This window comes from Ischnura elegans, chromosome 6 (assembly GCF_921293095.1).
Source record: "Ischnura elegans chromosome 6, ioIscEleg1.1, whole genome shotgun sequence".
Lineage (NCBI taxonomy): Eukaryota > Metazoa > Arthropoda > Insecta > Odonata > Coenagrionidae > Ischnura > Ischnura elegans.
Genome location: NC_060251.1, coordinates 52,849,145 through 52,869,999, shown reverse-complemented (window position 1 = coordinate 52,869,999; position 20,855 = coordinate 52,849,145). Strand labels below are relative to the sequence as shown.

At 37.4% G+C, this 20,855-nt stretch overlaps 1 protein-coding gene across 3 annotated transcripts in view; it reads left to right on the top strand.

The window, feature by feature from the left end:
• The window catches only part of LOC124160685 (mediator of RNA polymerase II transcription subunit 12-like protein), a 57,366-nt gene that overhangs the window by 11,246 nt on the left and 25,265 nt on the right, over positions 1-20,855 (top strand). For 2 of the 3 annotated variants that reach the window (XM_046536658.1, XM_046536657.1), the window contains exons 10-24: positions 3,533-3,627; positions 4,380-4,552; positions 5,456-5,741; positions 6,259-6,566; positions 8,218-8,313; positions 9,244-9,393; positions 9,578-9,731; positions 9,919-10,068; positions 11,592-11,692; positions 12,257-12,386; positions 14,140-14,330; positions 15,467-15,899; positions 16,736-16,861; positions 17,262-17,453; positions 19,378-19,499. In XM_046536658.1, coding sequence (XP_046392614.1) covers positions 3,533-3,627; positions 4,380-4,552; positions 5,456-5,741; positions 6,259-6,566; positions 8,218-8,313; positions 9,244-9,393; positions 9,578-9,731; positions 9,919-10,068; positions 11,592-11,692; positions 12,257-12,386; positions 14,140-14,330; positions 15,467-15,899; positions 16,736-16,861; positions 17,262-17,453; positions 19,378-19,499 — 2,707 coding nt within the window. The remainder of the gene's footprint in view (positions 1-3,532; positions 3,628-4,379; positions 4,553-5,455; positions 5,742-6,258; positions 6,567-8,217; positions 8,314-9,243; positions 9,394-9,577; positions 9,732-9,918; positions 10,069-11,591; positions 11,693-12,256; positions 12,387-14,139; positions 14,331-15,466; positions 15,900-16,735; positions 16,862-17,261; positions 17,454-19,377; positions 19,500-20,855) is intronic. The other variant, XM_046536660.1, reaches the window with a different exon arrangement.

The following is a 20,855-nucleotide window of genomic DNA, read 5'->3' as shown; positions in this document are numbered from 1 at the left end:
GGAAAAACTCAGGGAATTTGTTAGAATAATGTCTTTGGTTCTTGATATTCTTCACTTGTTCCCTTACTTATGGCTCACATTTGGAAGCAAGTTAGCAGAACTTTTAGTGCATTGGTATTCAGTTCTAGGTCACTGGAGTTTTGTTTGTTAATTGTGTTAATATGTTAGCTGAAGTTTATAGAATTTGTGGGCAGTTTAATGAACCGTATCTAATTAGGATAGCTTGCATGTGCATATGGGATTCTTATGCCATAAGATGTTACACATAGTCGTAAAATGACTTTACAACTATTCCAGCGGTCAGTAACTTCCATTCCATGAACAGTATTTAGTTATACAGTAAAACTTTGATTTTACGCAGTTGGAGGGACCGAAATATGGCACTGTGTAAAATCAAAGTGTGTAAAATCAAGAGTTGGTGTTGAGGAGTAGTATAGTTTTCAGGATAACACTTGCTCATTATTTTTAGGCTTAGTCATACCCTTTTGTATAGTTCTGATTTAAGCCAGAACCGCAACCAGAAAAAGTCTCATATGTGAGGTTTTATGGTAAAAGGGCATGGAATCCTTCTCAATCGCGTCAGATATATGATTCCCGGATTCAATTACTCATTTGGAGGCAAGAAAATGAAGCCTAATAACCTTATTTACTCACAAGCAACACCACAGAGGACATGTTACCTTAAGAGAAACAACGTTGCATTCCTGAACAATTTTTCCCATGGTTGAATTGCTAGCATTTCTGGCACTAAGATTACTTCTGTTACCCAGGAGAAATTTCGGAATGGTGACACTAAATGCTCGCAGAGAAGCTGATTTTCGAAAATATTCTCATTAAAAGCAGTTTTCAGGAAATCTGTTGAACCACCGGCAGGCAAACAAAGATTGGAGATTGAAGAAATGAGGTATCTGATGATAGTCATCCAAATTAACCCCACTAACAGGTTGCAAAATTTTGCTAATACAGTAGATTCCGTTTAATGGGTCCACCGGTTACTTGGGGCAGCCGCTTAATTGGGGCAGATCTTGAAGAACAGAACCCAAAAGAGGAATATCCCAGAGTATACTCCGCTTAATTGGGACAGCTTGCCGCTTTATTGGGCCATGAGTCGGCAACATAGACTCTATACTCGTGACGAAATTAAATTTTTTTGTTTTCAGAATACTATTTTTTTATATTTTCCTCCTTTGATTTACTCTTATTTTTCACAAATGTTCCAATTCTTGTCCTATTTTGAAAGCTCTTGTTGTTATACTATCCGAAAGAGGATAAGACTTTTCTTTAATAGGGCTTAGTAAAAGACACTCATTCAGCGTCGCCCGAGCCTGTGAAAAATATTTTTAACAAAAATATTATAATTCTTTAAAATGATAATAAATTAACTAAACTCGCTGATTTATTAATCAAATTAATATTTTAATAAACTTATGTTGCATTATAAACATTCTTTAGTCTACTTTCTATCATTTCAACGTTTGTTTATGCCCATATACAAGAGAGTTCGCCTAATTGGGGCAGCCGCCTAATTGGGGCAAAAATCACAAGTCCCGATTTGTCCCAATTAACCGGAATATACTGTACATCACAAAGGCTTTACACCCTGTGAGCCTGGGTTCAAGTCCTGGCAGAAGCAGAAACTTATCAGAAATGGCCCTATCCCTATGTGAGGGTAATGTGGAGGGCACTTACAGTGCACCACTCTGTCCAGCAGATGGGACATTAAGTCCTGGTCCCTTTGGAGCCTATCATTACAACCTGGCTAATGCCAACATACAGGGTTCCTATCCCCCAGCCCTTACTTTATGGCGCTAATGACCCCAGCTGTCGGTTACCTCCTTCCAAATAGCATACCATAGATAATACGGAGCACTCAGGTACCGGGATATTCGGAAATTTAAATTTTTCTGGTGTTTGGATCACATTTTTTAAGTGAGCCATTTAAATAACCGCCCAACTTCCGTCATGCCGCCAGTGACGAATAAAAAAATTATTAATAGTCCGGAAAAATTTTCCCTCTTTATAAATTTTACGTATTAAAAAAGCATTTTCCGAAGAAATTTTAGCATTAGTAGATTGAATCTACCGGGTATAGCTTCTCTGTTGGCATTCTTCCGCGAATTGAGCGCCGGGATCTTCGACTTACAAGCCGTGTGACTCATCTTCACGTATGATTTTGCTTCCCCATATCTGATAACAACACCGGACACTTTTTGTATTTCGATTTAATGGTGCTAAGCCATTCCTGAGTTTAAAGGGACTGCCATATCACTCACGTCTTGAATTTGACTTTAATGATTACATGACGATTGACGACGCGAGTTATTCTCCGAGGGCATTAACTCAGTTAAAAATAAACGCTTTCCACCTAGCGGAGTTAAGCTAATAGCTATAAAGTTCCGATCATGTTTCATTAAAACCCACTGGCAATGAGATACAAGTTGAGTCAGTTCTGAAAAGTGCGCCGTGCAAGCAACTTTCCCTCGCCTCCATTCGTTCCGCAGATGTGGGGTTAGCCCGCGGAATGAGACAACGCATGCTGCTTTTACCATCGTTTTGAATCACCATCGACTTACGTCCATACTAGAAGTTCGACTATCTTTTTTGGATCACCTTGGAAGCCAAAATTTTGGCACGGGAGGATTTTTAACGACTCATTTCGCCGTTATATTTCGCTGGGGCGACGGAAAACATAGTGTTGGCAAAATTCTACAAAACCTTCTGTTAGGGATAGATATTCAGTAGCTCATAATTTCGGATTAACGACCATCTACTGTAATTACAATAAATATGTTATAAACAGCGTCGATCAATAAGCCGAATAATAAACGATAGGTGATAATATTAATATCTCCGGCGATCATCTGTCTTAATCAAAAGTAGTTACGCATAGGTACACGTCGATTGCCGTATGTTTTAGGTTTCGATATCCTTCTACGGCAAATTTGAACTAAGAGCGATATTCGAGTTCTTAAAGGAGCCTGAAATATTACTGAGAGGGTGCACGGGGAAGCAATTATCAGATTCGCGATGTTTTTAGTTTCACGCTCAACAGCGCTACGTCATTTCAACTGTTCCTGTATTCATTTTTGCAACTCATTGAGACGAATAAATAACCTAACTTCATATTGCTCCAGTCGGAATTTTTAAAACAAGTCGAAAGACAACTGCGTAAAATCAAGATTAGCGGCCTCTTAGGGGCTGGGGTTATGCTGCGCAAAATCGAAAAACTGAGTAAAATCAAGAAAAGATGTAAAATCGAAGTTTCACCATTGCAACTCGCTATGCTTTCCGGCCGGACTTGAGTGTCGCTGCGTAAAAACGAGACTTGATGTAAAATCGAAGTGCGTAAAATCGAAGTTTTACTGTAAATGCATATTTTTAGTACTGTATAGCACCCCAGAAAACAAAGCAATTCCCCTGGAAAACGTGGAAATCTCAGAGAATTTTTAATTGTTACACATGGACACCCTGAAATATTTTACATGTTCAGAGATATTATAAAGTGGTCATGGTTTTTTTCTTGAAACTTCAGGATGCAGATCTCTCTTGCAGAAGAAGGAATAAGGCAACGAAGTAGAGCTGCTGAGGGAAGATGGTCCTGTGATCGATGCCAGCAATCCACAGCAGGTCTGTGTGTGAGCATTTGTCATATAACATGTTTTAAGCCTGTGACTAAATTATTACTTTATTCTATTCTCTTTTGTATTTAAAATAATTCTTGGTCCATCTGCATAGTGCTATTGTGTGATTTTTTTGTGGTGAAATCATAATATTTTGAACAAAAAGCTGTTAAAACTCCTAAGATAATATAGCCTAGGTAAGCTTACTTTCTTATTGTCTTTTCAATGCATATTTCCTTCCACTGTCATAAAAAAACTCATACTTTTCAATACAAGTACATATTTGAATTCACAAATCAAATTTTTTTCATCTCTTGATAATTGCCTTGGTGAAATGGAAATGCAGTCATCCCTCGAAAATCAGTGCCAATCTGTGTAAAGGCTGGATCCATATAATAGACAATTACAGATAACCTAGAATATAATGAATGAGGCCAGATTATGGACATTTCTCTCTGAAATATGGAAAATGTTTAGGGCACCCAAATTTACATGCATATTTAGATGAGATTTTGTGAGATATTTATAACTTTTTCCATCTTGTTGCACTCAGAATACTCACCTAAATTTCATGTGCTTGGAGAAGAAAAATAACCCAGATAATTGGGGGCTTGATAATTGAGAGTTGACTGTATTCATATTATATTTTCAGAATAATGTATAAATTGGAAACAGCTTTTTTTCATTTATATTGGGAAATATTTACTTAATCTTGTTGCTACATTGTACTATCCTTCTATTTCTCTCATTATTCTTCAGAATCTCAAATGACTTATTGCTGTTTACCAGGTATTACTACTACCAAGGTTTTAAGTGCTTTGGAGGCGTTGGATCGCCACTGCTTTGATCGTGTTGATGCTACCAATTCCCTTGATGTGCTGTATTCCAAGATTTTCTCTCCTCTGGGCAACAGAGATAATTCTGGTGATTATGTAAGTTGATTGAAATAGCCTAAGATTATAAAGGTTTTTATTTTATTTGGAAAAATATTAATTTAATCGTTTGGAGTTGCTTTGGCTAACATAGTAATCTATGAATCAACCCATGCCAATTGCAGGTAAGCTATAGTCAGCAATTTTGGTAAGGGAAGGAATTTTTCTCCCTTCATTCTTTCAGAGGTTACTTCAAGGCAGTGGTATAACTAGGAATATGCTTTGGGGAGGAATGGAGGGCCATGCGAGGGGGACCCCTACCCCAGGCAAAGGGGGTTCCCGGAAAATGTTTGAAAAATGACATGCCTGGAAATACATTTTACTTCATTTTGGCACTTAAAATTTAACTGTAAGGTGATTCAGTTATTAAATACCAAAAATAGACAATATTTTTAAATAATTTTTTTGCTTGTCTGAGGCTTGCTGAGGAGGGAAAATGTTATTCCATGTACATAATCACAGCCACATTAATGGTCTCTAGTTGTCTCGGTACAATTTGCGGAGGTGTCTCCTTGCTGTAATAAGTGGAGGTTTTACGAGATAAAGAGGTACAAACCATGAGAGCCTATAAATTTATATATAAATCTGACGGAACCGTAGGGGTGGTACAAAGTATGGAGGTGTACCATGTAGAGGTTCATTACGTGGGGTTTTACTTTATATGTTTTTTCTTGGGCGCTTTTATGCTGATATTTTTGCTGTTGGTGATGTTTATCTACCTTAAACTATCCTTATACTATGAAACTAACCTTATTCCTGTCGAAAAAGTGACCAGTTACGGCCACGAAATATGGGGTGACAAAATTGAATAAGGGCATTGGGCACACCTGAAAAAACATCACCAAAAGCTACAATGACCCATGAGAGTTTCAATCAAGTTAACATTTTTATTTTTCCATCTAGCGCCCACCAGCAGCAGATGAGGCTGTTGTCCGTACTCTCTGTGAATGGGCGGTGAGCACACGACGCTCTGGTGAGCATCGAGCCATAGCCGTTGCTGCACTTCTTGAGAGGAGGCAGGCAGATCTTTTGGCTGCGGGGGATGATCCTGCTGGAGGGGAAGGAAACAATCAGAATGGAGGCACCGGTGGGGAAGAAGGAGACTCAGCTTCATCTGGTCTCTCTCCTGGATTGCCATCATTTCAGCCAATGCTGATGAATTTTCTGGATGATGATGCTCCAGTATTAGGTAAGATCTTCTTCTATCCATTAATTTTAATTTACACTCTAACGTGTGGGTTACGGATGCAAAATATATTAGCCGATATTTTGGTTTTATCCAGAATTGTGAGAGGAAATGCCTTATAAACTCGTGTAAGAGACACACCCCTTATTTTGAGCATCGGACGTTAAGAAAAAAAAAATTTTCTGCATTTTTCTTTATCCCATGGCGTGGTGTTGCAAACGCATGCCCGGACTTACAACAGTTATCACCTGGGTGCCAAATACCGTATTTGTCTGAATATAGTCCCCCCTTTTTTTTCCAAAAATGACAATGGTAAAAGTAAAGAGGGGACTGTATTCAGACGCATGTTTATAATTTTTCTGGAAACTGAAGCCTCGAAATTAGGGGGGGGGGAGAACTATATTCGGAGAAATACGGTATTTGAAATAATGAAAATTTATTTTAAGCATTTGTTGTGTCTTTGTCCATGTTTCCTGAAAATGGCATGAAAATAAAATATAATTTCCACTTATATTTTCAGATGAAAACCCATCTCTTCAGAATCGTGCTATGTTTGCAAATTTGGTACATTTATTCTACGAGTTAATAAGGCATGATGTTTTCTCTCATGATGCCTATATGTGCACACTCATTTCTCGTGGTGATCGACTCTCTGGGGTGGGTGTCACTCCTGGCCCGCCTACAACTGCATCCAACCGGCCTAGGGCTCGTCGTCATCCGAGTGGGTCAGGACGGCATCCCGGGACACCTGCTGGTGAAGTGGAGGAAGACCCACCTGTTGGTACCCCTCTCTTCCCTGCTGTCGACCTTGTGCCTACTAAAACAGAGGCAAGTTTTCCTTAATATAGATAGTTCCTGAGTCATGCAATTATGCATTACAATACAGTGCAACCTCGATAAAACGACACCCCACGGTGCACCAATAAATACTCGCTATAGCGAATTGTCGCTTTACCCGAGGTGGTGCAAATAATAGCCAATATACCTCATATTACTCCTTTATTTTTATTTTCTCTCTTCGACGTGTTTGGTGTTTTTTTGGCCATGGTGTGTTCCATCAAATGCTTTCTATTCATGCAACTCATGGACGTGCGGGTATCCTGACGACTGCTTTCAGCCGCCCAAGGAACAAAAGAAGATCAAGCATTCTCGAATGCTAATGCCACAATATTTTCACCAAAATTAACTACTTATTTATCGAACGACAGTTTACCACATAAATTTGAGACTGCGCACTCCATTAACTTCATTTCTAACAGATCGCTAGCAATTACAGAGGTTAAGGAGTCTTGGTGTAAGTTTTTCCGGCGGTGAAACCCTCACTATGGCGAGAGCCAACATCAAAAGGGCCTCTTAAAAACGAAATTTTTAACATGCTTATTAGAAGATCAATTGACGGTGCATCGGCTATCTCTCGTAATAGCGGGGGTCTCGCTATAGCCCGTACTTGCTTTAACGAGGTTCCACTGTGTATGCTTGGCATGTCATAATAGGTGCAATGTGGTATTTCCCTAGAAGCCATGACGTAGGTGGAAAAATCGAAGGAATGATTCACTGGCATATGAGATTCGCTGGAAACTATCCTAGAAATAATGTCTTAATTAGTTATGAACTTTCCTGATTATTTTATTGCTAAATGTTGTTGCAAAATATTGCTATAACTTTATTTTGGAAAAATATATTAATATTCATTCTTTTGTGAATGCAAGTTCTCAAATTTTATCTGTATCAAAGGAAGTAAGAGTCTGTGACAAAAAGCCTACTTGGTCAGTCTGATACAAGTCCCTAAAATAGTCCATTTTAATGACTGTTATGCCTCTTCTTGCCTTTAATCTAGTGATTTATTATAACATTGGGGAGCAACTCATGACTTTTAATACTTTATAATGGTATTCCATTAATAAATAAAATCACAAGTCAGTTATTCACTACTTACAAATTTAGTTAAATGTGCTCTCTCAAACTATGAGCCCAATTTAAAAGCTTGCTTTAGGTGTATTTTTTCTGGTAGTTGATATTTTTGTAGAGAAAATATAAACAATTGGAAATTACCACTCCATCACTTCAGCTTCTTCTCATATGCAGTGTTTTTGCTGGACCATTATGAGCAATATCAGTCTGATATTATAAAGATGCAAAGGGTGCACAGAAGAATAATGGATCTTGCTTTTTCTTCTATATGAGAATAAAAATAAAATCCCACATGAGAATGGGTATATACTTTAAATTCTGTAAATTTTCGTTATCAATCTCTTTTTCATTTGTAAAGTCCTGAGTGGCAGGTGGGTGGTACGAAAGAAGGCTATTTTTCTTCTTAGATGCAGGCATCTTTATCATTTGTCAACAATCCTGAAATCAGGTTGATTCTACTCTACATTCAATTTAATTATCAGTTAACCCTTTCATTTTTATACATTTATAAATATTTACTCAAATTTTCTTTCTATGACTAATTTGATATTGTTGGTAAACTTTTTAGGACCATGCCCGCACAATGGATTATGATGACAGTAAGATAGACGATGACTTGGACAAACTTCTTCAGCACATCAAGGAAGAACAACAAAATAGTATGGTGGGTAAAATCGTCTGTTCCTTTTTATTAAATCAATATAGTCAAAGCTTCATTCAATTAATTCTCCCAGTGCCTTGGAAATCTCCCACTGTATCGAGCACTTGTAATATCTAAGGTGAAGGATGAAGTCCTTCCACTTGCAACTGCACTTCTTCTGGCTTTTACCATATCTTAAATTTCATAATAATTTTAATAAATCTGAAGGATTAGCAATATTTTTTCATTCTCTTACCTGACTAAAGGTCTTGAGTTCCATAGCGTGGTGGATGAAAATGGGTTCCTTAGTAAATTTGTTACAATTAAAAATTTACTTTTATGAAGGCATGTCTGAGGTCATATTGAACAAGGACAATATCCTCCAATTTCCATTCTGTGGCCTATTCTAAATCTCTTCCATTAGCAATCTTGGTAGGATATGTATATGGAAGACATCACACTGTTAAGGTAATTTAATTTTCAGCACCTGAAAGAGAGGTTGTACATTTTGGAGACATTAAACCAAGTTTTTATGTATTCATTCAGATAACCAATGCAGTAGAACCTCTGGATATTTTACTTCTTTAAATTGTGATCCCTCTGTTTTTTTACTGTTGCTATTTTAGCCTGGAAAAAAATATATTCTGTCTAGTTTCAGTTCAGATATTTTAGCAAAAGTGTTATGGCTTGTTTCTTGAAACTTTATCTTGCTTTTATTGCTGTGTATTGATTTACCTGAAAAAGTGTGTGATTTCTTTTCCAATCTGGAAAGTAGATATGGGCTTAATATGTTGAAGTTTCAAGGACTATAGGCGGTCTCCAAAAATAGTTTCACAGTAATGAGTGAAAGTGTGTAGGTGACCTCACATGTAGTTTGTTCTCAGTTGCTGGTAATCTGTGAAACCTAGTGGTAACTATTCTTTTTATGTTTTATTTTGTTGATTCTTTTTATAGGATGCCCCTGATTCTCCAAAGGATGAACCTCCTCCCGCCCCAATTCCACCCCCTCTACCTGTTGAGGAAGTTCCTGCCCCTGGATCTGCGCCAGAGCCTGCCAGGCAATCTAGACATCTCCTCTATACCACACACTTCCCCCTGCCTCAGGTAAAGTAAAAGTTATATTTATACATCCCAACTATCTTTCCGTTCCATTCAGTTGATTCACTTTTAGTACCACACAGTGCATATAAATTTTTCAGTGATATCCTTGTAAATGCTTTGTGAATGACCCCTTTTTAAGTGTGTTGGCAGTCATTTTTTTAATTCATCTTTTCTCGATGTATTATAGGATGACACATTCAGTAATCATGACTCGAACCAGAGGCATGTACTTTTGTATGGTGTGGGCAAGGAAAGAGATGAGGCCAGACACATAGTGAAGAAGACGACGAAAGAAATATCCAAGCTCTTCGGCAAGAAGTTTAGTATTGATGTTGCAGAAGGTAATTATTTTATAAGTTGTTTGACCACGTAGGACATGAATTTTTCTGGAAATCAATGAAACATCTGCATAATTATGTCATATCAGTTTGAATTGGCAGGACTGGAACTCTATTTTGCATAGTAATTGTTTGCTTCCATAATTACCGCTTAACAAATTTGTCCTCACACACACATTTTGAATTACAGGAGGAAAGGTGAAAAGACACTCAAGAGGAGAGTTCAGCTTTGAAGGAACAATGCAGAGAGTGCATGGTGGTCTGTCGTATTTTGATCAGCATGTAGTTACGGTTCAGTGTGCAGCTGTGGTGATTGAAATGCTAGCTGCATTTGGAGCTGGTAAGAGAAAGTTTTTTTTGTGTCTTTAATTGAAATGCCACCTGAAAATCTATGAATCGTGGAAGAGGTTAACTCTTCACACTTTATTTTTTGTCAATCACATCGTTTGAATCTTCTGCAAAAACTAGAAAATCCCTGATGTATTTTGACCCAAAACTGTCAAAATTCCTTTTATTAGCATTCTCTTTTAGCTGTATGTTGGAAAATAGTGATAGCTGAATCGTATATCGCTGGTGCTGCTAGTTACCATCATCGGGTTATAGAGTATAACTAGACCATGAATGCCATTTTTGCAATCTTTGTGTCATGGCACTCCAATTATAATGCACACCTGCCTGAGTTAAGTTTGAAATTTGTTATTTGACATTTTGATGCCTTTTGACGTTCACAAATTTCAAGAAAAGCCTAGAAACATTCATCCAGCAATGTTACCTTGCAAAAAAAATATTTTCCATGCTGGTATGGAAGTATTTGGAATTCAAAAGTTTGTGTGCAGATGAACAGTATGTAAGGTTTAAATGCCCACCTTGTACTCAACGTCCTAGTAAGATTCACAATCTCAAATGCTTCATGTTTTAAAGCTTTTTTAAGCAATGGGAATACATGAAGGAAGTACTATTTCACTCATTGTATTTACTACTTAGGCAAGGGATGTAAACTTTTTTTTTGTCCAATGAGTGCATTGCAATTCTTTCAATGAATCTTCACTCTTCATCCCACTGGAAACGGAGATGCAATTATCCATGATTGGAATTTTGTGAGTTCTCAGCGCAAGTTCACGCTTTGTCAAGAGTGTTAAGGTTACTTGATTAAGCTAAGCAGCGTTGGGATATTTCCCTGAGGTACGAATTTGCATAAATTTCAAAATTGAGCTGAACGAAATTGTGCTAAATGAAAGTGCGCTAAGCGAGGCATGGGTGTATTACTTCAATAATATATTCAAATGATGATACAATTTTTAACTTCTTGATAAACGTATTTTAAGAAAGCTATCATTGACCTATTTCTAATTGAATGCCGGTATCTAATTTGACCGTCATTATAATTTTCTGATTTTAATATGTATCTAGTTTTTCCTCCATATAATTATTAATGAGAAGATTTAAGATTTGTCTGATTTGAATTATTTAGGGTTTAGATTTAAGGGAATTTAAGATTCATCCCACCTGTGGTTTCAAATAAGGTGAAACCTTTATATTGTTTTGTTTGTTGATATTCTCTCCGTCAAACTAAGAACTGAGTTTAACACCGGTGAAGCTTGCCCATTTGCCTTGATGCCGAAGAGAATGGAGTGCAGAGCAATTGCTTCATTACGATGGTTACTATTTATTTATTTTACGGTGTAGACAGCCTTAACGTGTCGTATAAAACTTTACATGCTTGAAATGTTTTATTCGCTCGTACTCTATGATAATGTATTAGTTTAGCTTGAATCAAATCATACAAAGTTTACAAGGCTCCAGCAAATCAAATTTTAAGAAAGTATCTTGCACATTTTAATGAGCTCCAATTCTTGTTTTCAGGAAGTTCAAATTATCTCCCTGTTCAGGAACATGTGGCTTTTTTGTTCGATCTCATGGAGTTATCTTTGAATATCTATGGTCTCATAGACTTCTGTATACAGGTAAAAAAATTTCATAAATTTATGTTTGACATCTCTGACGTGTCAATATATTTTATAACTAATCATTGGCCTAAAAATGTCCTAGTGGTGTTTTACTGGGTCTCCTGTATGATTATGCTGGATGAAATATTGATGAGTAGATAGTTGATTGTAAAGAATAAGCATAATTTGGAAATGTCTTTTTCGTTTGTTCTTGTTATGTATTGTATTCTTTTTACTCTATGTATCTTAATGGTTTTGAATGTTCAATGTTTCAAGGCATCATATCATGTATTTCTTACACTAAGAGTACATGTTTGTTTTTAGTGTTTAAGGAATGATTTAAGGGTGACATCATTTAGTAACCTTGAGAAACTTTTTTGCAAACATGTGAACCTAATTGAATATGTATTATGTACGGGGTAGGAAACTTTTGAAGCCGCCCTCCATCTTATACCTTAAAAAAAATTATTTTAAGGCACATATTTGATGGAAATATACTTAATTTGCTTTTTGCACTTCAAGTTATCATTATAGTGCACAACAATAGGTTTTTGTTATCATTGATGGATGTTTTTTCCTTAGATTTTGAAGGAATTGCCCGAGGTTGAAGCCCAACTTGTTGCCAAGGGATCTCCATTAGCACGATCATATACTACTTCTCTATGTTTATATGTCGTGGGAGTGCTGCGAAGGTATCACTGCTGTCTTTTATGTAAGTCAAGTTTTAGCTTTTTCCTGGTAAATATACCCCATATTTGTAGAAATTGCTATTCTAAAATGCTAACTCTCTCATTTACTAAGTAGTATGCAGGTCAGGCTCCTTAACCATCACAAAAAGATTCAATAAGTTCCCTACTAAAATCAGATCTGAAGGTACAGATTTGAAGTGACTGAAAAGAAGTTCCTTCTCTGAAACTTGTCGGTGAAAAAATCAGCTTTCACATGAAATTCTTGACATAGCCTAATATTTACAAACATTTTTGTATAATTTTGCTGATGACTGTATCAGCAGGAAAATTTATCAGAAAAAGGGTCTGAATCAGTGGTATATTTTTCTAATGTTTCTTTACCCAACTTTACGATAGGAATATTGTTTTAGAATTGAAATTCTCCGATACAAAATATTTTCAAGGTGCACAATATAAATGGTTTCTTGGTAATGTTTAAAAATAAATCATAACTCTTTATCTTGCTGCCGTTTTTACTATTAATTCTGTACAATTGAAGTATAACAAATAAGTGTATGAAGAAAAACCGCTGAAAGTATCTACAGAATTGTGATTGCATAGAAATTAGCGTCAAAGCAGTTTTCTGTTTTCATGTGTTGTGGAGATTATTTTTTTATATTGACTAAAAATTTGAAAATATATCTCAAATAAAATTCAATGCTTTGACTTTAAACTCACAATAGGGTGGTTTCCTATTATTTTTTTATTGCCTTAATCGAAAGATTATTACTCCTGGAGTACGTATTTCACGCTCTTAGATTTTTAAATGATAATATCTATTTTTCGCGATTAAATGAAAAGTGAAAATTTTCAAGCGCGCGAAAACGCGACGCGTTAGTAGGAATGATGGGAAATCTCTCCGTACGTCGTATTTCTGGTTCCCCCTCCGCCCGGTGAGGTGACCTTGAGGCGAGGCTTAGCGCTGATACGTCGCAGGCTGCCAGCGGGTAGCCTAGTGCCCTGCCGCCTGGTAGCGCTTGGCTTAAATAAGGATTATTAGTACCTTATCAAACGAGGAAAACTTTCCGACCTTAGCCAGTTTTAATAATTGATTATTAAGACATGTTTCCCTGAGCTCTGCGCCTCATGCATGCATTGGTAACCTCAGACGACGTATAACTCCTATCTTCTCCTATAGAAACTAGGTCCCTGTGACGTCACGTGGAGTGGCATCGCATGGGCGCCAATCTGGCCCTTTTCAAATGAGGATAAAAATGGACCATTGCCATTCGTCTACACCGGCATTTATAAAACGAAATAATTTGTATATTATGAATACACTAATGGTGGGTAACGAATCGCAATTATTGCCTTTTGTTTTCTTTGATGAAGGAAACTTCCCTATTGAGTGGGTTGGAAGCCAAGAGGTACAAGCGATTTCTATATTCTATACACAGTTACGTACAGAAATTATGTATAGAAAAGAAACTAGATCAATTAGATGTTTAGTAGTGCATTTCATTTTCCACTCGATGTCGGCACAGAACTGAGACTCACTCGAATCCCTTGGCAACCTATTTCTGTGTGTTTATTTTAACAATTAACTTTACCTAACTCTGTTGAGAATGAAATCACTTGTACCCCTTGGCTTCTCACCCCCTCAATTCAGGTATTAGAGAGCATTGCATTTCTTTTGGAAATTCTTTACTACCTATTAAACATTAAGAAGTATAAAATATCTATTATATTGATGAATTCTATGTATTGGCGGTTCATTATATTTTCTTTTATAATTAGTATCCTTAGAGCAAACAACCAGTGTTTTTGAGGGGCTGTGCAGAGCAGTGAAGCATGTGACAAATCCAGGAGATTGCAGTTCAGCTGAGCGTTGTGTTTTGGCTCATCTTTATGATTTGTACTCTTCATGTGCCCCACTCAAGGCTAAACCTTGTGAGCCCTTCTCCAATGCATATCCTAAAATAAGACAGGTTGGTATTATTTGTTCAAATGTCATGTCAACTCATTTACTAGTTAGCCTTATGGTTTATTTTATTTATTATAATCCTTCATGTTATGTTAGAATTGCAAATAGTAAATGGCTCCAGAGCAGTAGCATATCATGGAGGCTTGAGTTTGAAACACTTGAGATTATTTTGTGTGAGAGAAATACTCTACAAATCAAGTCTCAACTGCTATGTTTAAAGAACCTCAAAGTACAGAAAACAGCGTTTTAGTTATCCTGGATAGAGTTTTCTCTCTTGAAATTATCAACAGCTGTTCAAACACAACACTTAACTCCTTGGGATCAAGTCTGGGAAATGGGGGGGGGGCAAATCTATCTCTGGGGATACCTCCATCAGTTTTGAAGATATTACACATGTTGGGAGGGTATGATGGAGATAACTACATTGCATACCCTCTCTTGACTTTTGAAATTTTGTTGCAGAAATTCTATGCGGCCAAAATAAATTAATATTCATGCTAAAGCAAGTCTGGATATTATACTCATATTAAATATCTCCATTATATGCCATTCATTTGGTGAAAAACTAGTGATAGACATAGTTGATTAATTTCTCAAAGTTTTGGTACTGGATCTTACCCCCACACATTATACACTCATGATTTCAAAATATAAGCCTCTACCCTCCTCCCCTCCAGGGCTGGATTTACCCAAATTTACACTATAGGCACCTCTCGATTGAGTGCCCCACCCCCTCCCCGATTTTTATGATAAAGCATTGCCACTCACATGAGGTAACAGAAGGTGCCCCTTGGACTGCGACGCCCCTATGCACGTGCCTATTTTGCCTTAAGGTAAATCTGGCCCTGCTCCCCTCATAAAGGAGAGAGTACCTCTGCCTGCGCTTGTTTCATGACAACGATATCACACTAAATGTGATTTGTTTTTTGACTTCACCCAATGTTGTGCCAAATTTTAGTACCAATTTTCCCAGATACGTTCAGGAATGCCATTTCATAATGGTTAGGTATCATTCTAGTAGTGTTATGGTGTCTTTAAAACAGTCTTGTTTTTAAGTTGTTTTCTAAAAACTTCTGAGTGAACTACATGACTTCTTTAGTGTCATCGTGGTTATTGATTTTTCCTTTTTTTTCTGTGTAGGCTCTGTATTCTCCAGTGCTTCCCTCTCAGTCAAATTGTGTTTGCAATGCACAATTCATGGCTGAAGCTCTGAATGGCACTGGTCGTGGTGGTGGAATATTTGGTGGTTCAGTCAGTGTGGGTGGTACCACGCCTGTGGGGGGCTCTGCCACGCCGACTGGTGCTGGAAGTGGTGGTGGAGCCACTCCAACGTCAAGTGGTGGCCAAGGCTCGACTCCCAACTCTGTCTCAGGTTCAACATCTTTGCCGGGCAGACGAATTGAAGCACAGTGGGTGAGACAGCTCTCAGAGTCAGCAGCAAACCGGTACTCATTTGTTTGCAACACAGTTGTAGCAGTCTGCTCTGAAATGGACATTGACAGAGTAAATGAATTGGCAGTTCTTGCTGCTGAGTTGACTGCCAGCTGTAATGCTCTCTCATCCGAATGGCTGGGTAAGTTTTTTAACGACTAAGTATTTTCAATGCCTTTGCTGCAGAGCTGAATCTCCATTCCGGAGTTCAGACTGCATTAAGATCCACTAGTGGTTCATTGGTGGACTTCATTTTGCACAATTTGACCCAAAGGTGTGTCATACCTAGGTTTATATTCTGTTAGCAATGAAAAAAACTTCGTGACTTCCACAGTTTATTTAAAAGATCACTACCCTTTTCAGCTGTCACAGAAGTCAACTTGATAATGGTGTATCAGCCAAAATCGGTAGTAATTTTTTATATAAACTGTGGAAGTCACAAAGTGTTTTCCATAGCTAATATGGAGTCCTTCTACCACGTACAATCTTTAAGTTTCAATTTAAGTTAATATTTTAGTTATTGTCAAAAGGTGGTGCAGCACTCGGTGACCGCCCATCGAGTGCTGCACCACCGAGGTGGGGTCAAGTGAGGGGGGAGCAAAAGAACAAGGGAGAGCCACTGTATGGGCCCACTGCAGCTAGGGACTATGCTATCCCATTTTTTTAAACTTGCGTCACCAAAGTCCATTCTGGAGTGACGTGAGGGAGTGGGGTCGTGAAGCACTCTTGAGTATATGCGTTTTGCATATTACATTCCAATTGCAAATTATCAATTGTAAATCAAATAGAATTAGGATATTTAGTATGTCAATTGTTTATTATAAAATGGATTTGAAAAGTATTAATTTTAGCTCTGTGCACACATGGCTGTTAAAATATTTCAAGGTTTCCTTTTTAAAGAACGTAAAAGTTAGCCGACTGACTTTTATTGGGAAATAACTGATTCAATGAATAATTAATAATGTTGAATTTTCACAGGTGTCCTCACAGCATTATGCTGTTCATCAAACCACAGGTCATTTTTCATTGATGTTCAAGCACAGGTTGATATACAGGATCTCTCCATACACAATTCATTGGCAGTCTTCACGTCTATTCTCATTGGTAAGTTTAACTTCCAAAACATCTGGGATTGTATCCTGGGAAATTAGTTCCTTTTTAGGCTTCATTATAACCCTCACACTTTTGCATAGGCCCTGAATACTCAATACTAAATAATTATATTATATTCATCTACTGTCAATAATCAATGGAAAGGATATGTTTGATCGTACATAATTACATATTAAAGCTCTTTCAGCTGTTGCTATTTATTGCATTGTTTACATTCTTTATGGAAAGTACTCTATGAACTATATTTAAGACTTGGAAAGTAGAGTCTTTGAAATGCAAACTGGGTAGTGGCCATTCTGTCTGAATTTTCAATTTCAAGGATGCATGAAGTATAAATTTAAATTATTTTTGCCTCGATGACCTGCTTACCAGAAATGGATTTGTGTTTCAGCTAGGCATTGTTTTTCCTTGGAAGACTTTGTTGTGCATGTTGCTCTCCCATCACTGGTGCGGGCTGGCAATGAGGGAAGAGGTGAAGCAGACTCGGAAGCAGAAGCCGGAGCAAGGCTTGCGTGCCACCTCTTGCTTCGTCTCTTCGGGACTCCCCTTCAAGGTGGAACCTTAAACACCTCTCAGTCTGCAGGTAAGGCTACTTAGTGCAAATAATACCACTCCTGTTGCCTAATTTTTATAAATTTACTCATTATTCTGGAATTCTAATAAGAATGCTAGCATGCTTCAGGCCATCATTGTTGTCAGTTGCTGTTCTGCATTGTTGTTAGTTAGCCTTTCGCTCCTTGCAAAATACACATTTTCGCCCATGCATGAAAAAACCACACAGGCCTTTTTCTATTACAGGCAGTCCTCGACTTTCGTACACTCGACTTTCGTACAATTCGCACTTTCGTACATTCAAAATTGACACCTTTTACTTGACTTTCGTACGCTAAATTCGGACTTCCGGACGTTGGTCTGTATTTTTTTTTTTTAATTCCCGCGATGTTTATTGCGCATCCCAACATTCAATTGTTTCAAATGGCAGTATATGCGAACAACACGAGCGTATATAATGAAGGGAATTGTTGGTAGTTGACTCTGAACTAGGTGATTTATTTGGGAGAGAGACTGCCTGCTATAGGCTCCTTTATCAAGAGAAGAGATTGCCTTCATTGGAGATATTTTTCAAAAGAAGTTGTCTAGACATCATCGTAAATAGCTTTCAATAAAACTATTAACATCTTCTTTCTAATTGTGTTTTTTTTCGTTTGAGTGCTGTTTAATTCATGTGCACCTTCAGCAACGATATTGCGCGAAATATCACCCGAATTCCATTTGTCTTTTGTCTTTTTTGAATAACAAGCGAAACATACACGATCACGAATGTCACCTGCCGAATATCGAATTTTGGTGTAAAAATTAAAAGGTATCCGGAGTGCGGGTTCAACAACTACTTTTGTTATGCTTCTTGATATGCCTTTTTGTTTATAGTGGACGTAATAAGTGGAATGTCAACTTAAACGCCAAGAGAAAGTTTCACTCGATAGCCATCGGAGTTCTTATTTTTTTAACTTTTGTTTGCATTTTCAGCGTATTTTCGAATGAAATTAGACGATTTGAGGAGTTTTATTGACATATTATCAAAATTAAGTCAATTGAAATAAAATCCGCGAAAAAAAGGTTTTAGTGCGTTTATTCCGCTCTTTTGGAACGTAACCCCTAATTAGTATGGAAGTCAATGGTTCGACTTTCGTTCATTCAACTTTCGTACAGGTTTTCGGGAACGCATTGTGTACGAAAGTCGGGGACCGCCTGTAGTCCACTGAGGAAGTTTACGAGACCTTTCACATTGTACGGTTAAAACACGGGAACGATTTTTAGTTGTATTGTTGCCGTCCAGTGTCACTGGGGCCACACGGCTAACGTATCATCTTTCTGCTTAAAGATTCAGGTAACCAAATGAACACTTACACAGTAGATGGTTTCAGCCGCGCACGATTTAAAACGAATTTACTTGGGCGGTAATGTGTAATGTACAAGGGGCGTTTGGGATTCATGGCTTGCAGTTTTCTCTCCATAATATTATGATGAGTTTGTAGGGGATAGATTAAAATCCAGATTGTTGGCCAATCATATTTCACCCAGTGTAAATATGTAAACTCACCAGGTATGTAATCCATGATGTTTCATTTCTAAAGATGAATCGGTGGTAAAATAGCTTGTAACATCAGCAACAGTTAATATTAACCAGTATAGAGCCTGAGAAGACTTAATCAGCATCATTTGCCAGTAAAAAATTAATCCTTATTTTAAGACTGCAGTATCTTGCACCTGTTTTGTAGAAAAAATTGAATTCATCCAGGATGATAAAAATTTAAATCGTCTCTATGACGGTTAATGGTACAATCATAAGTATGCATTTTGTTAGAAGTACATATGCTATTAATGGAAATTTAAACGGGTGTAGAATTTTTTTAATGTGAAGTCTAGATAGCTCCTTGTATAACATTATTTTGATCACTCTTCTAATTTCTGTGTGTGTATCTGATTATGTACTTTGCATTCATCAGGTTCATCTCCAATGCCACTTCCTATAAATGAAGGTTATGGAATCAAACTCAGTTGTGATCGCCATCTTCTGGCAGCTGCTTTGAAAAATATCAGAGTTGGAGCTGTTCTGGCTGTACTCAAGGTTATTACTGATATTTTTCCTCAGTGAATTTTTACTTTTTGTACTTACTTGGAGATTGGTGCATATGATTACAGTGAGTCCTCGTTTAACATCACTTACCGTTCCTGAAAAATGTGACGATAAACAAAATGACGTTAATCGAAGCATAATATCCCATAAGAAACAATTTAAAATGTGAATATCGGCTCCTAGACCTCACAATTCCTATGCGAAAAAAATGTTAGCGTATCATATCTGGGGCATTTTTTTATGGTGGGAATGCCAAACTATCGCATAAATACGAATTCCTGTCTTCATCGACGACAATAGCAGCAGTGACGTAAATCCTTCTCCATTTTTGTATCTTCCAGCATTTGCTTTTCGGCTCCGCTATGGTGGTCGCCCGGGCGAGCGTCGCCTGGGCATCATCATCGCTGAAACATTGTCGCAGTTACAGGAACCAAAATTATTGTGAACTCGGCAAAAAAAGTGACGACAAAATCTCCGAGTTCTACACGGAAAAATGCCTTGAAATCACTTTTATGGTTCCTGAAAACCATTAGGTCAAGTAAAACCTTGCGCACCTACGTAAGAATTCATTTTGCAGAAATTTTTGCTAAAAACATAATCGCAATTAAGAATAAACACACCGTTTTATACTTTGCTTAGACTGACTGTACCGCCCGCAAAACGAACAACCTGCAACGCCCGCCGCTTCACCTTTTTTTTTTGCACGAAATTTAAAAGACTTGGTGGGAAGGCAAAGCATAGGTGCGATAAACGAATGACGGTCTCAAAATTTTCGTGACGTTATCGCGAAATGACGTTAAACGGGGTGACGTAGAACGAGGACTCACTGTACTAGTTATTAGATTCTGTGTTCCTTTTTAGTGTTTCTCATGTAATCGATGCATTTCAATGAAGGTCAGGGTGGAATTCTGTAACTCAATGGAAATCTCTCTTGCACCCAAAATTTACGAGGAGCTAATGCTAGTTTGAGAAAAATTTTGAGCAATCCCTCTTACACTTTACATCACCCACAGAGCCAATAGGATTGTTTGTTTACAAGTGTTTTTCATGTTCAAACTGTAATCATGAGTCATTTTGTGCAAATTTTAATTAATTTCAAAGTTTGATAAAAAAATATTACGAATTTATGAAGTGCAGCTACATATGTGATTCAACCATACAATGATTATCTGTTCAGCTTAATAGAAGAATTTCAAATGCTTTAGAGTGTATAAAAACTATTATAAGTACTATAAAAATTATTATTGTTATAGTCTAAATGGGTTTATGATCTCTTTGTTCGTTAATGTACCACTGTTGATATACAACCACATGTGCAAGTACTTGAGTATTTGAGGACAGCTAAAG